This window comes from Pieris brassicae, chromosome 2, assembly GCF_905147105.1.
Source record: "Pieris brassicae chromosome 2, ilPieBrab1.1, whole genome shotgun sequence".
Classification (NCBI taxonomy): domain Eukaryota; kingdom Metazoa; phylum Arthropoda; class Insecta; order Lepidoptera; family Pieridae; genus Pieris; species Pieris brassicae.
This window is the reverse complement of record NC_059666.1, coordinates 10,808,415-10,825,362: the sequence shown is the minus strand read 5'-3', so window position 1 is coordinate 10,825,362 and position 16,948 is coordinate 10,808,415. Positions and strand designations below refer to the sequence as shown.

The window sequence follows — 16,948 nt, the reverse complement described above, 5'->3', positions numbered from 1 at the left end:
TAATACATGAGTGAAGAAGAGAGGAACCAGAACTCGCATCATCAATAAGACACATAGATTCTTAGACGCAATATTGTGTTGATATAATTTCCTAGTAATACGCTATTAATTTTGTTACAATTAAATTAAAAAATTAGTACAAAGAACCCTGTCCAGGCCCCAGTCATAGGGATATGTGGATCATTGGCAATCCACCCTAATAACGATTTAATGACCATATAAATAAAATTCAGTGTTTATACTATGTTTATTTGTTATATATACATAAATATTGAAGTACTTCATTATATATTCATGTGAAGCTTATATGTAGTAGCCATTAGCTTGATTTTTTAGAAATTCTGATAGCGACAACCAATAGACTAAAAACTTAAAAAACGACTTCTAACTTTTTAGAACGGTCAGGACACAACATAAAAGATCTGTGGTTTGAAATTTTTTATCACTGCATATTCAATACGATGAAAAAGCTATTATCTCGTTGGAATTATATGCGTGATTGTTTTATCACGCTATGAAACAAAAAACAATAATATATTATTTCCGCTTATAAAACTTGAAGTTTAAAGAGAACGCAACAGAGTGTGTGATTCAACAATAATGCTTTGTACATTTTACGTTAATGAAATGGAGCGACTCTCATCCTTGAGGTCGTAGGTTCGATGTACCAATGGGACTTTCTATGTGCGCTTTTAATATTCGCTCGAAAGAGGAAGCCGGCACCTCACGATGTTTTGCTTCACCAAAAAGCCTTGGACCAAGAAAGTCGACTGCGTGTATCAGGCGCAGGAGGCTGATCACCTACGTGCTTAATTAATGAATAAATAATCATGAAAAAGATAATAGCCCCACTGGTTTTTTTGTTTGGTTCAAAGTGGGGGCACTACTATTGAAAAATTTGTTCAACTTTATCTATTGCATTAAAAAATGTTCAACTACAAACGCAAATTTATTATATTATTTGTATTACTCGAAATAGTTATGCAAATAATGGATCGGATAACTTTTTGATATGATTTAGGGTCTATTACAATGTTGCCATCCATTGCCGTGAAGTTGGAATTAGCAAACAACAAATTGCATAAATTTGCGTTTATATCAGTTAAAGTTTTATTTAGGTAGAAACGTAATAAATAGCGTCTATTACAATTTGATAATTAAGTAATTTCACACCTTGAAACGCACTGTTATTAGCGTCTTCGCCTAAGTCACGGCATCGTCATGATGACAGCGACAAAAAATATTGTTAACAAACAGAAATGTATTTAATTCATAAAACAAATATTTTTTTAACTATTTAACTATCTACTCTTTTTATCACGGAAACACAATTGGATAGAAAGAGACAATATGGTACTACAGTTCAAGGAGTGCAATAAAAATTTCTTAAGGCAGTTTTTACCGTCACCATCACTATGTAGAACCAGCTGCCCACTGAAGTATTTCCGAACCATTTCCCGTCGTTTAAGAAAAGAGCGTACCAATTATTAAAAGACCGTCAACGCACTTGCGAGCCTTCTGGCAATGTGAGTGTCCATGGGCTCATCACTTATCAGGTTAACCAGCTGCCCGTTTGGCTTATTTTTATAGAACAGGGGGCAATTGGACAGTTGGCTCATCTGATGTTAAGTGATACCGCCACTTACCCATGGACGCTCTAATCATGCATTGCATGCGTAATGCATATAACTCAGTGATGAGATACTTGATGATAATGGTTTCGATTTGATGGTAAAAATGCCAAAAATGATTATTAGCGAAGAAATTGCCGCCTCTTGAGTAAGTGGGGCGCGACCTCGAACACACAAACAATGTTATTTTATTCCTTTAAAATCTAGCTATGTGAAAATATTATGTGCAAATTACTATGGAACCAACTACTAACACTTAAGAACTCATAAATGTTTTGCCTTTATATAAAATTTGAGCGAATGTAACACTGTAAAACAAGACCGTAGTTTATATGAAATTATTGAAAGTGAGTTCTATTCGATTGAACCGAAACTAAAATTAAAATCCTGTTCCAATGGTAATCCCTCAGTTTTGTTTTAACGTTGACAAAAAATCTCAGGGTTAAATAAGGATGATAATTTATTTTGAGATATTTGTCTATAAGACATAAATAATACAATACGACAGCTTGGTTTATTGATTTATCGTAAAACCAATTAATTATATAAAATAAAAAGAATATTTTCTCAGACGGATACAATTAAATAAAGCAACTTTAAATTTATTATTTCATAAATGCTACGTGCATTTAATTATACTATACACGAACAAAGTCGCTTCCCGTATGATCGCTCAGAGTGGAAACTCCCAACCCGGATCCGCATGTCATACTAGAGCCCTCTGAATGTTACCCTTAGATATATCGCAATAGAATTTAATGTGACTTAAGAAGAACAACTTCATTTATTCATTAAAAGATTGAAATGGAAATGGACAGGACACATTATGAGAGAAGATAAAGATAAATGGACGAAGAAAGTGACGGAATGGCTTCCTCGCTATGACAAAAGAAAACGAGGAAGACAAATAAAAAGATGGGAAGATGATGTGCTAAGAGTAGCTGGTCCTATGTGGATGCGTAAAGCTAGAACCAGAGAGGAGTGGAAGTCCTTAGAGGAGAACTATGTCCAAGGACAAGCTGTTTAACGAAAACCAACCGGCTTGCCGATTAATTATTAGTATTAATTTTTTTAATTTTTTTTTAGTATTATTTTTTTAGTATTTGACGTTACGTCACGTACTATGTAATAAAGGCTTTTATTATTATTATAATAAGAGGAACATCTTCTACAGATCATTAAATAAATAGGTTTACTTAGAATGAGATATGTATTTCCTAACCAATTCTACTCAGGGTCCTTCAAGAACAGCGTACTAATTTTTAAAAGACTCGCAAGGCATTCGCGAACCTTCTTGGCGGTGGTATCACTATGAGCCCGTTCCCCTGTTCTATATAAGAGTAAATGATAAGAAACTCTTCTCTCTCATATTATTATTTATTATTAGCATTAAAATGAAGTTAAAGGATAATTACGATAAAACATTAACAAGGACCGCATTCATAGGCAATTAAGTTTATAAGTAAATTGATTTCATATACGGAAAGTGAAATCCTCAAGTCAAACCAAGTTTATATTAGTCTTAGTCGGATTTAGACGTCTGGAGGCCTCGGGGCAACAAAAGAGTGGAGGACCTCTGGCCCCAAATTATTTTCCAAATAAAATGAACAATTTTATAATTTGATTTTCAGTCGAGTTTTTCAATCAAGAATTTATCGTGAAACCAAGTAAATTATTTTAGTATTCAAAAAACATAAAATATATAACTAAAGTTGTTCACTAGTGCTTACTAGTCTGAATTTAAAACTTTTTTTCCGAAGTCTCTATTGTGGGGACCTCCCTTTTGTAGTGGAGTACGTTACTTCCAAGAGCGAGCCCGGCGTTTTTGTATGCAAGTTCGATATTGTTCTCTCAATAATCAGCGCTGAAGAAATCTTGGGATCACGGAACAAAAATCCATTATTAAGAACGGGACAGTATCGGTATTGCAAGTTACAGAATGAAGTTGCTTTTAGTTGCCATTATCAGGTATTTTTGATATTTAAATGAGCTTTATCAAGGAAATCCGTATTTTTTTAAAGGCACACAAACGAAACACAAACACACTCACAGAGAACACAACACTTAAGGAAACATTACAATCATGAAAGAGCAAAGAAATAGTACAATAAACTAGCTTCTTTGCAATTGTTATTGGTGACGGAACTACAATGGTTGCAGCATCTTACGCCTGAAGATATAGAGACTAAAATTTATCAGCCTCGCATGTCCTCTAAGCGACAGTATAATTATTTCAAATTGTGTATAATCTATCAATAATTAACTTACGCTCTGCTGAACAGATGGGATAATTCAATAGCAGAAACGCAGTATATGGCCGAATTAAACACATAAATGAACAAAAAGACATGTAAATCTTACCAAGAGACATCGGGCAAGCGGAAAAGAATAACAAAATTAATATAAATAACGGTCTTATTTTTATGTAACGGGAGGAAAACAGGCAGGGGCCTCATCTCATGTCAAGTGATACCACCGCCCATGAATACTCAGATTGCTAGAAGGCTTGCAAGTGCGTTGCCGGCCTTTTACAAATTGGTACGCTCTTTTCTTAAAGGACCCTAAGTCGCATTGGTTCAGAAATATTAACAATTCGTCTAAACATTCTCCAAGGTAAATGCGGTAAAAGATGCATTGAGACTCCACGTGTCTACACAAAGCTAAGGGATCAAGCCGCTTGGAATGTGACTGGTCTTGACAGCTGACATATCACCTATACGAATACTTACAAATGACTCTCAAGGAACATAATGATTTTAAGGTGAAAGTCACTTTTGCACAATGCATTAATACAAATAAAATTTAAAAGAGGTGTGATATGTAAAGTTCCTTAATAAATTACAAGCTAGTATTTGTAAACGTTTAAAAATATTAACTTTTTAAACGTTTATAAAACCATAATATTTTCTTATTATATTCTTTAAATTACATTATAAATAAAGATGAAAAAGACGACAATAATTTGTTTGTTTGCCTTGTAATTTTAATGAGTTGTTTTTTAAATCATACAATTAAAACCATTAAATTATTAAAATCGAAATATTTTAAATAAGATTTCTTTTTTAGGTATAAAGCTCAAAAACGACTGAGCCGATAGATAAATTTACAAAAATCCAGCTGTGCAAAGTCCGTGCAGTTCTCAAAACATACTTGTTAATTTGGAATGATTTAATGTATTGAAATCAATTTGCTTGTATAACCTTCAAAAACGTGTGATTTTGGATTGGATTGCGTTGTGGATCGCAAAATCGACACGTAGAAATTTATCTTTATACAGTAATATAAGGGTTTTAAAAGCGGTTTTTTTTTAAATTAAATTTTTTGCTATTACTGATCTAAGTTTCTCACAAACGAACGTTGCTGTTTCCAATACTTAGCCTAATAAGCTAAATTTATCAATAATTAAGCCGAGGTACTTATGTATTTGCAGTAATTCGCTTATCACAGTATGTATTATTAAAAAAAAAGAATTAATTGATATAAATATGATAATGAAATAAAAGTAATTCTACAGTATTGGCTAAAATTTAGGTATGTATGTAAACCTAGAGCAGTGTTGGCTTCAGCGTGCAACTCTTATACCCGAGGTATGTACTTTCCGACTTTCTTTCTATGTGCGCATTTAACATTAGCTCGAACAGTGATGCAAAACATTATAAGGAAACGGGCTTGCCTCCTTCTTGCATTTTAGATTGACAAATGATCATGAAACAGATATAACAAATCTGAGACCCAGACTTAAAAAGGTTGTAGCGCCACTTTTTATTTATTATATAAAACCTTGACAAGAGGCTAATTCAGCAATGCTAAATGTAGAAATAGACAACATTTATTTTATTTTTCTGTATAGGCCCCAGAAGGCCTGACAGATTTTTGGGTCTGAAGTTTCGCGAGTCGAGATTTACGGTAAGGTACGACTTCCGTATGTCAAATTCAATACCTTTTGACGCAAAAAAGTCATATAGCTAATAATTAAATAATTAAGTTCCGATTGTACACTAAGCTAAATTCCTTTCCTCATGAAGTTTCCTTAACCATACAAGCAAGTGTTCAAATTAGTGTTACAGTTGTTTAATACTGAATTTTGGGACGTTACAAAAAAATACCGCATAGATTTTTGTATTGCATTTTAATTTATGACACTTGTACGTAAAAAATATTTTAAGGTATTAATTTTAATTTTTTTACACTGTCTCGCACATTCCAATGGACACGCGTGTTTAACACGTGACAATTTACATATCTAAATTCGGAAACACGAATACCACTGCAAATAACATCGTTTATTAACCAAATTTATTTTATTACTTAAATAATGAATGAATGATTTTGTCTCAATATTGAAATTAAAAGTTTCTATATGATTTGGTTATTTTGTTTTAGTAAATGAGTCTTTTAAAATATACAAATAATTTAGTATTATTTGTTAAGAAGAAGTGTTGTTACTTAGTTAAATATATTTAACAAAATTTTATGGACTTTTTCCTTTCGTAAATATTTTAACCTTTTTGTATATGTTCCATCTTTGGCTATATCTTTAGTACAATTGCTTTTTGTAATATATCATTTATATTAGCTGTAGGATTATGAAATAAATTATAATGGTATTACATTTATTTAGACAGTTGACACGTTTCTCAATTGTAATCTAAGAACTTCCAATTCTTCTTCTTTTGGATATCCTATGATACTATGTTAACTGCTACAATCGAACTAAGTAGTAACATGGGCGTATTTAGAATAAAACTATGTACTAACTAGTATAACAATAGAATATAAGACAGATATAATATGTTTTATAGCTACATGTTGAAGATTATTTTAATATTCACCTTTCTTCCTCGGCTTTCGCTCTCTGTGCGTGAACTTGCCGCCGCATTTGACCGATTTGTACTTCGCTCAGTTTCTCTCGCCGCGCACTGAATAAAGCAATAAATTAATTACCGTAATGACTGTAAGTAAAGAGAGAGTTTGGGTACTTTCAAATTATGCGTTAAGAGCCCGAGCTAGGCTAGCAAAATTCATGATTTCATCCGCGCGTCTCCACCCGCTCTAGTGAAACAAGTGTATGCCTGAAGTTCGCGATATGAGACGGACGGTACAGTGTTTCGAGGAACAAAAATGAAGTAAATGCCAATTTTTATTAAAATATCTCGTAAAATACTACAATGTTTAATTAAATCGCAAGCAATAGCTATGGGCCCAACTAATGTGCTGTAATTCAATTATTGTTTGGCTCCATAATACTCGCCATGATTGAATAAAAACGACATTAGGCAAAAGTTAGAGGTGACTTTGTGTTTTTGTATCGAGGAATTTATACTGTATTGTGTTTTTACTAAGAAACATATATATTCATTATTATTATAAATTATTGTTATTAATTATTATTATGAATTGTGTTTTTAATAAGAAATATATTTATATATATATACATATACTTAGATAAATCAATCTATAAAATCTACGATGAGTGATTTGGTTGTTGCTCTGTTGCTTTCTGCTCTTCTGAGTAACTTATTAATACTTAAGTAGCAAAATTGTTCAATAATAAGTATATTTTGTTCGAAAGCATGTTATATAAATCATTAAATTGTCTTTTGTACAAAAGTTTTTACAATACATAAATAATTAATCTGTTGTAATACTAAATCTCTCAACCTGAGATATTCGAAAGAAAACCCCAAGAGTCTAAAAATATTACGCTTTTCTTAATGAGGTCACTTTGTTATTGTTGTAGCCTGAGGGAATAATTTTTTATTCAATGTGTCGAATAGAGGACGGAATTTTACCACCCATAGAATTATTCTGAATATTTGTGATATATACATAGACTAGAATAAACCACATAGACATTAAAAAAAATATACCAAAATTAACGAGGAAAAAAAATAATAATAAAATACAGTTATAGATTTTATTATATTATTTATATCGTATTTACACGATATAAATAAAAACTTTGATTTTTAACCAAAAGTTAGGCACATATAATATGCTAAATTTATAATTATATACCCTTGGCAAGTCGGACATCTAACACATCGGTATAAGAGAAATTAGTAATAATTTGTGTATCCGGAATACACATGTGCGTCACACAAGTACACATAGTGCAGATGCACGTGTACTTGAATCGAATATGACCAGTCTCAATGGACGTAAGCCGCTGTGCTATTGAGGATGAAAATTTAAGATTATGAAATATTTTGAACATCAAAGCTGCATTCAAAACTTTTGAAAAACAAATATACTATTCGTCACTTAAATGTTATGCATTTATTTTTATTATTTCATGTAGTACGTTTGCCATCAATTTTAGTCTTGACACAATACAGGTTATGTTTGGTTAATTGGTTTCGATTCTCATGCAAAAGTATTTTTTAAAATGCATATTCGCTATTTAAAACTTGTTATATACAAGTTTACGCATACTTTGATTACGAACCGGCTACAGTTAATTTATGTTGGCAAAAATAAAATTTCATGAAATATAAACTCGCGTTAAACTATATATTATATCAAATAGTTTTATTCATATAGGCAACCAAGTACACTTACGAACGTTAATAGAAAATATGTTAAATTAATTCTAAATTTACATACAACCAGAACGCAAGTCAAGGGCTTAGAGCGAAGAACTGTCAAGAAACTCTCCGCCACTCTTTTTAATCAAATTTTGAGTCATACAAATTCTTTGAACTGGCGTAAATCAATCCCAAGGATTAGATCTTTTAAATAATCGTCAAAGTTAAAGTAAGTTTAACGATGTCGTGTTTTACGTGTTGAAGTAAGTCACTTTAATTACTTATGTTAAAATTATATGACTTTTTATGATAATTATATTTAATATAATTTTATTACCTCAGTGCCGGAACTGCGTAATTTTTAACAATGAAACCAATAAAAAAGAAGTCTTTCATTTTACGATAAATATTGACACCGAATAATAAAAAAATATGTACTACATCAGTAATAGAACGAATCTATTATTTATGACGAAATTATTGTTTTTTTCAAACTAATCTACGAGGCATCATTAGTTGGTATCGCTAATCACTAACTTTACTCAAACAGGGAAATATTAATCACAATCAAATGTTGTGCTAGAGGCCTATAGTATTGGACGCCGGCGCAACCGCCGCGTCGCATGTCGGGAAGCGGATAAGGCTCTGCTGTTACCGCATCCCGCCTAAGGCGATTGTTGGTGGCGCCTTGGGGTTTTAGTGGGTATGCACATAGCGAGTCCCACATAACCCTCCCGCTCCATCCAGTTGCGCCGTAGGGAATGCGGAATGCATTTCCCGAAGTAAAAAAAAAAGAAAAAAAAGTGGCCTATAGTATAAAAAGCTACTCACTTTAGGTTTTGTTGGATTTCTTCATAATTGACATAATGGCCTGTAGGCCCCCACGCGCTCTCCATTGCCTAAAAAACAGAAATCACTTTTAATTACAACAATAATATATAATAATTACAATTCGACGCAGTCTGTGTACCAAATTACGAACACAATATTATGAAACAAACAACTCACGTAATGATCGAAAATTAATTTAACTTTACACTTATTACTAATACGACTACACAATGAGACACCGATAATTCAATCAAAATACGTATACATTAAAAAAATATAATGTCAGGGAATGTTCTGATCGAGTCAATTGACCGTTGATTTTTAATGTTGTTTTGATTAATTATTGAGATTCTATTTATTTAAAGAATCATAATTTAAGTTGATTCGATTTTTTTGTTATGATTTACATTGTTTCACAGTTTTAAATCATAACTTAACGAATAAAAGTACGAATATTGTTACGACCAATCAGAGCAGAGCAATTCCTCAGGTCGTGGCGCCATCTTGTCTTTAGACAGGACATTACTGATTATTCAGTGGAGCTTTGTAGGACTGAGAGAGTGGAACGAGTTGGCTCCAGCAGAAGATGGTGATTAAAAGTGAGATCGGTGCTCGTTTTAAGCTACAGTGTCATTTGTAGGGTTAGAAGAATTAAACACTGTACGTAAATATTCGTGTCTTTTGTGCTCAATTTGCCCACATGACGCCCAATCAACCCGTTTATGACGATGCCCATATCGATGGAGTGACGATATTTTTCTTCGGCATATATATACCTAGATCTTATAACTAGTAATATAACAAGCAGGTCTTGTGAACTCAACTAGCGTACAAACAAATTTTGACAGTCAAGATACAGCAATTGTCAAAAATATATTACCTGTATAGCGGGTCCGTTTCGCCGATCGGAGCGCGTACTTCGCTCACTGTTTTGTCTGCTTCGGAGCTCTTCTCTGTAACAAATATAATAATGGGCTCTGAAGAGTAATTTTAGCATTTATTTCGTTTTGAACGAAAGAAGTTGAACGATTAACTATACACTCCATAGGAAACTACGAGGTTTTCGTAAGAGTTTCGTAAAACTCGAAACTCTCAGTAGTAAGTACTTCCTCTTAATTCAATAGTCAAGTAATCGATTTAACAAATATTTTTACTATGCTATTAGGATAACATTTACAGGTTATCGTAAGTTAAGGATGGATAGTTGGGCGACTTTTATAAGTATAATCCTATATAAATGAAATATTGACTTGTAAGGCCGGCAACTCACTCGCGAGCCGCGAGCTCTGGCATTGAGAGTGTCCATGGGCATATCACTTAACATCGTCAGGAGAGCCTCCTGTTATTTAAAAAAGGGCTAGCAACAGCAGACAACGATCAACAAAACACTTTTTTTACATTTATACGTTACATTACATTCCGTATATAACAAAATATATACCTGCGCGTATGTACGTCCTCAATTCTTTCATCTCGGTGTCTCTCCATCGCATCTCGTGCGAGCGACTTCTCCGACGAACGCGCGGGCGTCGATCTCCCGTACACGTCTTCTTTCTTGTGAGGTTTGCCGATCCTGTGAAAATTCGGGTATTTGATATTTTTGCCTTTGAACTATTGAAGAATAAGGATGGAAAAGGTTCTAAAAAGGGACTATATTTGCTACTCCGCAATTATCCTCATGATATTTATGGGCAAGTTGGGCCCGCTGGCCGGCGGAGGTGATCTTTTATAAGATTAGTATCATAAAGAAATAACACAAAGAAATAAACAATGAATAGCTAATACAGGTTTACAGTATCTTTGATTATTTATACACATTTATGAGTATTGCGATAATTTGAGTACCATTATTCTTAACAACCAGTTTAAGTTCATTTAACTGAAGTACTATTTCGTCTCTTTCTGTCTAATTGTACATAGCTTTGATAAACAGAGACTTTAGTTAAAACCGTAAAATTATACAGATTTACTTTTTATTAATAAGGCAATTTGACATACCTGAACATCGTAGATATTGATTTCAGCAGCGATGGTTTCTTGTGGGACAGAGATGATTGTTGAGGTGAGCCCCGGATGATCTCTGGGGCATTATTGTCGTCGGTCAACCAGTGTTTAAGAGCTGAAAAAAAAATTTCATCTGCTATTGGTACGAAAACAGTCACAATCACATTTTATAGTTATATATGCTATTGACATTAATAAATTGGAAACTAATTTAATGAGATTTTATCTTGAAATTAATAAGTTTTTGTCTTGGCCATAAAAATAATCCAGAGTTCAATGTCATTACAGGTACATCAAAACGGTTAAGCAATTTCGACATAAATTTTCCCATTAATAACCTAATTTAGAATAATATCGTTTTTTAATATAGCCAACATAACCTTCTATACAAATAAAAGTTAATTGCAAAATACGTTGCTTAGCGCAATATCGAATACGGCTGGATCAATTCGAGTAATTTTTTTATGTATTCCCTATGAGAAATATAAAAAATGAGTACTTAGGTTTTTATTCCGGAAAAGCGAACCGTCTCTATTGGGTAGCATAGCAAAATGTTCCATATGTTGGTATGTAGCTACAAAAAGGTAGGTTAAGTAAAAAAAAGATTCAGGCGAAAGGAAGATCGTAATATCTGCAATAGTCTTACGTGGATGTGCCCGAGCGTATATAGGCTCCTGCCGCGGGTTTCGCTTCGTCTCCTGTATGGCGGTTTGCAGCGACTCCAGACTCGATGACTTGCGCATTCCCAAGGAGGGACCCACTGGTGCCGCTGGAAGAAAATTTAACTTGGAATTATTTATCATTATATTCCTTTAAAAAACTATTTCATTTATTAAAGGTCAATGTTTCATAATTGATTATTACGATGGAAATTTATTTAATTATAAAAGTACACCACATCTCATGTAATACATTTTCAACAGTATATATTACTATCTATTCTAAAATACATGACAATTATGGTTTACATATATTTTACATAATAAAAATATTACACAACCAATTATAGTTTTGACTAGTAATTTACTTACTAGTCAAAACTATTTACTACCAATGCGGATTAGGTATAGGCACTTTACCATTTTTTTTTATTCAGCGCACTATTTAATATATCAAGCATTAAATACATTATAAAATTAAATATATCAAACGTGAGTTGTGTAACCTAACATTAGTTACGTTACATATATATTAGTTAATAATTAGAAGCGTAAACAAAATGAGAACATTAATCGCATTCACACTTGAAGCCAATATGAGCCCTTTAGTTTTTACTACACTCATAAATTGATATAAAAAGGTCAACAGATACAAGAAAAATAAAAAGTAAAAAAGTCCAATGACATAAGTGTTATTTAGATTTACGAACTCTTCAATAAATCAAGTATGTTTTTTATTAATTGCAGCATTGCAGCTCCACAACTCCTAATGATATCTTAGTTATAAGCTCACGTTTTAAACAATCAAAGCTTGTATCCAGCTTCAAACAAAGTATTTTATTTGAACATATCCAACAACTGCAGATATTAGTAAAATATATATATAGATTTTGTTAGGTGATCTATGAAACTGTACCGACATGGACAAACTCGTTAGTTACTGTTATTTAGATAATATTCATTATTTAATGAATTTTTTATAGTTCAAATAACAAATAAATTAAGTTTCGTTTATATATGTAGGTAGGTATGTAGGTAGGTAGGTAGGTAGGTGTGTATAGTATTCCCAAGCGAAATTAGAGAATTATCCCTAAATTAATTCAAAGCCCTCGTCAAACGTAAATTAATAATTTTAATAAATTTGACAATAAAGCTTTTTATAAATTTGACGATTATTCAATTGATAGATTTGCTCCAGTTCAAACATTTTGTATAACTCAATACTTGGCGAAGCAAACAAAGGCAAACGCGCGTCGACTGCTGCGTTACATTACTGAACCGGCACAATAATGAAGATATTTTAAACCGAATCATTACCTGTGATGAAAAATGGATTCTTTACGATAATCGGAAGTGCTCAGCACAATGGTTGGGTCCTGGCTAGCCAGCCAAATCCTGCCCCAAGCGAAAATTAACCCCAAAAAAGTTACTAGTAAGCGTTTGGTGGACTAGTGCCGGTATTGTTCATTGCAGTTTTCTCAAATCTGGCCAGACTATTACGGCTGATGTCTATTGTCAGCAATTGCAAACCATGATGGAAAAGCTAGCGGCTAAACAACCTAGGCTGGTCAATCGCTCCACGCCACTGCTACTTCACGACAACGCTAGACCACACACTGCACAACAGACGGCTACCAAATTAGAAGAGCTTCAATTGGAATGTCTAAGACATCCTCCGTACTCCCCGGACCTTGCTCCAACAGATTACCATTTTTTTTGGACAACTTCTTGCAAGGGAAAAAATTTAACTCAGTCCAAATCGCCTTCACAGATTTATTGATTCCCGTCCGACTGGTTTTTTTAGTAAAGGGATCAATGAACTACCTATGAGATGGCAAAATTGCATAGAAAACAATGGTTCATGCATGAGTTTGATTAATTAAATATATTATATTTAAAAATATTCGACTTTTTGTTCATCCCATACAAAACGCCAATTTTATATGTAAGGACCTAATATTCACAATATTCTTAACCTATTAAAAACAAATTTAAAAAGTTTGGTCCCTTAAGGCATGTGTATCTTCAACGCTGGTAGCATTTCTATGGAATGAAAATGATGTATTATGTATAATATATATGTCAGACATACCGCTAGCCTTAATCTCCTTGATCTTCTTGTAGGTGCCCGTGGTCTTGGCGTCGAGCGCGGCGTGTCTCTTCTCGGACATCGATCGCCTCCCGATCGCATCTCGACTGAAGCCATTTGTATTGACTCCGCACTCGCTGCCCGACTCGCCCCCGACGCTTCCCCTGTTCGGGATTCTATTGTTTATTGGGAACTTAAAACTTTTGCGGCCTCAGATTTCTGTACCTTTTTCATGATCATTTGGCAATCTATTAGGCATGTAGGTTGATCACCTCCTGTGCCTGACACACCTGATGTTTTCCAACACCGTTCGAGCGAATGCACATAGAAAGAAAGTCCATTGGTGCACAGCCGGGGATCGAACCTACGACCTCGGAGATGAGAGTCACACGCCGAAGTCACTAGGCCAACACCGCACATCTTTTAATTATAATTTATAAAAATATATTGTATGTTCTCAATCCAATAGTAATGTTAGGACAGTATGGGCAGTCCAGTGGTTGCATGGTTGACCGTATATTCCGTCTCAGGTTCAAATACCGGGTGTGGCACAGATTTGAATGCTCGGAATTATGGACTAGGTTATAACTCAAATATTATAAAAGGCCGATTCTAAAAGGTTCACACATCAGTTTTTAATATTAGGCGAGACTAAAACTTACCTAGTTCCATAATCCTCCTCAATAATAACATTATGATGCGCAGGCGGCGATCTAGACATGTGCACGTGCCCCATACTCCTCAGATTTCCATTCGGCACCTCTTGCGTCGCCATATAATAACTCTCGTTTCTCAATCCTGTCAGTCTGTCTATCACTGGATTCCAACCGTCCAAACGGCTCCACTCGAAGCTGTCTCTCTTACTATCGTGGGGGACCGCATCTTCCCTCTCCAGATATCCCTTGCTGTCGTCTGATTGGTTGGATATCCAGCTGTTATTATTAATTGTGACGACGGAAGTGTGTTTCTTGTCGTAGTTGGCGTCCGTCTGTTTGTTGTCGTTGTAAATGACGGTGTTAAAGTTGGAGTTGTCGTTGGAGCCGGTCGTGTCGTTTCCGTTTGGGGGCGTGTCGTCCTTCCATCGCGCCAGGCTGTCCATGCTGTCTGTGAAATTCATTTAATTCATATTAGCTAAGTGGTCGTGAGCGATCCTTAAAACTGCGGTATATCCTTCCTTCCTTCCGTCGGTCCTTAAGGACTGGAGCGTTTTTCCGCAATTTTAGACAGAACGACAATTTCAGTGACACTTAAATTTCTGTGAAATAGTCTAGTGCATCGGTTGGGGCTGATCAATTTTAAACAAAGCATGGTAAAGTGATTATCTTATACCTAATCCGCTGTTTTCCAGGTAATTTTTCCGCTTAACAAAAAGCACAAAATTACTAGTATTTTTAATGTATTTCAATAAATTTATAATTATGTATGATGTGATAAGATTCAATAAAACTCATATAATAATTCTATTTCGTATGTCAGGTCACAATCTCGACTTAAGCGCTGTCAAATATGTCAAACTACATGCAATAACATATGATTTAACAGCTCTTGAAACTATATTTAACTTTGATTGAGGTTTATACTTAAAGTCTCCACGACAGAATTATCGGAAGGACCAATATGGTGTGATCAAATGTTGGTCAACAATAAGCAATAATTCTCAGATTAAATAGTTACCCGTCCGCCTGGCGATGGTCAAGGAAATGGTGCCGTGCAGGTTGGGCCTGGAGTGAAGGAGGGCTCGTCGGAGGGTTTCCATTGCTTCGGCGTTGGATTGACCGACCAGAGACACGCCGTTCACGCTTAGGAGCTGGTCGTTTGTGTGTAATCTGGAATTATTTCAATGCTTTTATTGAATTGACAAAATATTGTAAATAGATCCGAGTACTTTACAGCTAGTTATTTTTTTAGAGTTATTTAGAGAGAATTTTAGAGTTTCGAAGATGAACGCAAGAAGGACGAAAAAGATTGCGATGGTGAAATATATAATACTTGAGGAGGCTAGGGCTGTAGACACTATGGAGCCATTGATGATGTTACATATTTTCAATGTATTCATAAACAGGTTTGTTTCCGGCGCTTTGATATCTGTTTCTTTTATCTTGGTATTTAAAAATAGCGAGACCTGCATCGTGTGACAACGCAGTGATGATACACGTAAAAGGGTATCGCGAATTTAAGTTTTTTTTTATTTTCAAAAAATATTTTTTAATTATTTAATCCACAAAAACAAAATTAAATAATAATTTTGAACATAATAAAATGGTGGTAATAAAATTATGAATCATGTGTCATCATCAAAAATAATAATAGACTATGAACGAAAATGCCATACCTGCCATCTCGGGAAGCGGCTCCACCGTGTAGCACTGATTTGATGAAAATGCCCAAATCGTGAGGCTTCGGCGTCGCAGTCACTTTTCCCTTCACACTGATACCGAGTCCGGCTTTCTCCGATTCGTGTACTGGCACTTCTAAGCGGAGTATGAGACGATTTCTAAGGTTTGTTACCTGTTAAAGATATATTTCATTAAAATTCATTACAATTTTTCTTTCAAATGCTTTGTTTTTAGATGACTCGTGCAAGAAAAAAAATTAAATCCTTGTATTTAAAAAAAATATTATTAAACTTACTGAACCAGATGACGAGTTAAGCGCATCCTGCAACGCCGAGTCCAATGAATGGTCTTTCAGATCATCTTTAGAAGAACTCTTAGAAATTCTTCCTCGCACAGAGTTTGAGTTATTGTTTATGGCGTTCACTATACTGGAGACTCTACCGTTTTCTACCGCTTTTTCGGTGTCTGCTGGTTTCGGTGGGGCGCCTATGGCCTTTTCTATGTATTTTGTCGGACTCTGTTGAGGCTCTACCCTCTGAAAAATGGAAGACATTTTGGAATTAACACTAATATTTACATAACATTACCATAACAATTTAAAAAATTTATAAATATACAAATACGAAATAACTCGTTATTACCTGAGTCCTCCCAGCCGGTCTTTCGATTCGTATATCAACAGTGGAATCAGTAGGAGTATTCCTCAATAGTGCAACGACCTGCTGCTGCGTCAGACCTGCCACGCTGACACCGTTTACTGACACCAGCTTGTCACCAGCTCGAAGTCTGCCGTCAGTTACTGCTGCACCCTAGAATTTAATAAATTCCTTTTTAACAAAAAAAACAACATTTAACTAGAATTAGCTATTTA

General features: G+C 34.3%; 1 protein-coding gene across 15 annotated transcripts in view; it reads right to left on the bottom strand.

Moving 5' to 3' along the window:
- LOC123718798 (partitioning defective 3 homolog) overlaps nt 1–16,948 on the bottom strand; it is a 59,162-nt gene that overhangs the window by 3,263 nt on the left and 38,951 nt on the right. For 9 of the 15 annotated variants that reach the window (XM_045675670.1, XM_045675701.1, XM_045675692.1 and 6 more), the window contains 13 exons: nt 16,719–16,886; nt 16,373–16,612; nt 16,074–16,249; nt 15,416–15,567; nt 14,404–14,845; nt 13,745–13,917; nt 11,640–11,762; nt 11,493–11,567; nt 10,988–11,108; nt 10,431–10,562; nt 9,870–9,942; nt 8,990–9,057; nt 6,464–6,550 (listed from right to left, as the gene is read on the bottom strand). In XM_045675670.1, the coding sequence (XP_045531626.1) occupies nt 6,464–6,550; nt 8,990–9,057; nt 9,870–9,942; nt 10,431–10,562; nt 10,988–11,108; nt 11,493–11,567; nt 11,640–11,762; nt 13,745–13,917; nt 14,404–14,845; nt 15,416–15,567; nt 16,074–16,249; nt 16,373–16,612; nt 16,719–16,886 (2,030 nt within the window). The remainder of the gene's footprint in view (nt 1–6,463; nt 6,551–8,989; nt 9,058–9,869; nt 9,943–10,430; nt 10,563–10,987; nt 11,109–11,492; nt 11,568–11,639; nt 11,763–13,744; nt 13,918–14,403; nt 14,846–15,415; nt 15,568–16,073; nt 16,250–16,372; nt 16,613–16,718; nt 16,887–16,948) is intronic. The other 6 variants (XM_045675758.1, XM_045675793.1, XM_045675766.1 and 3 more) reach the window with 4 other exon arrangements.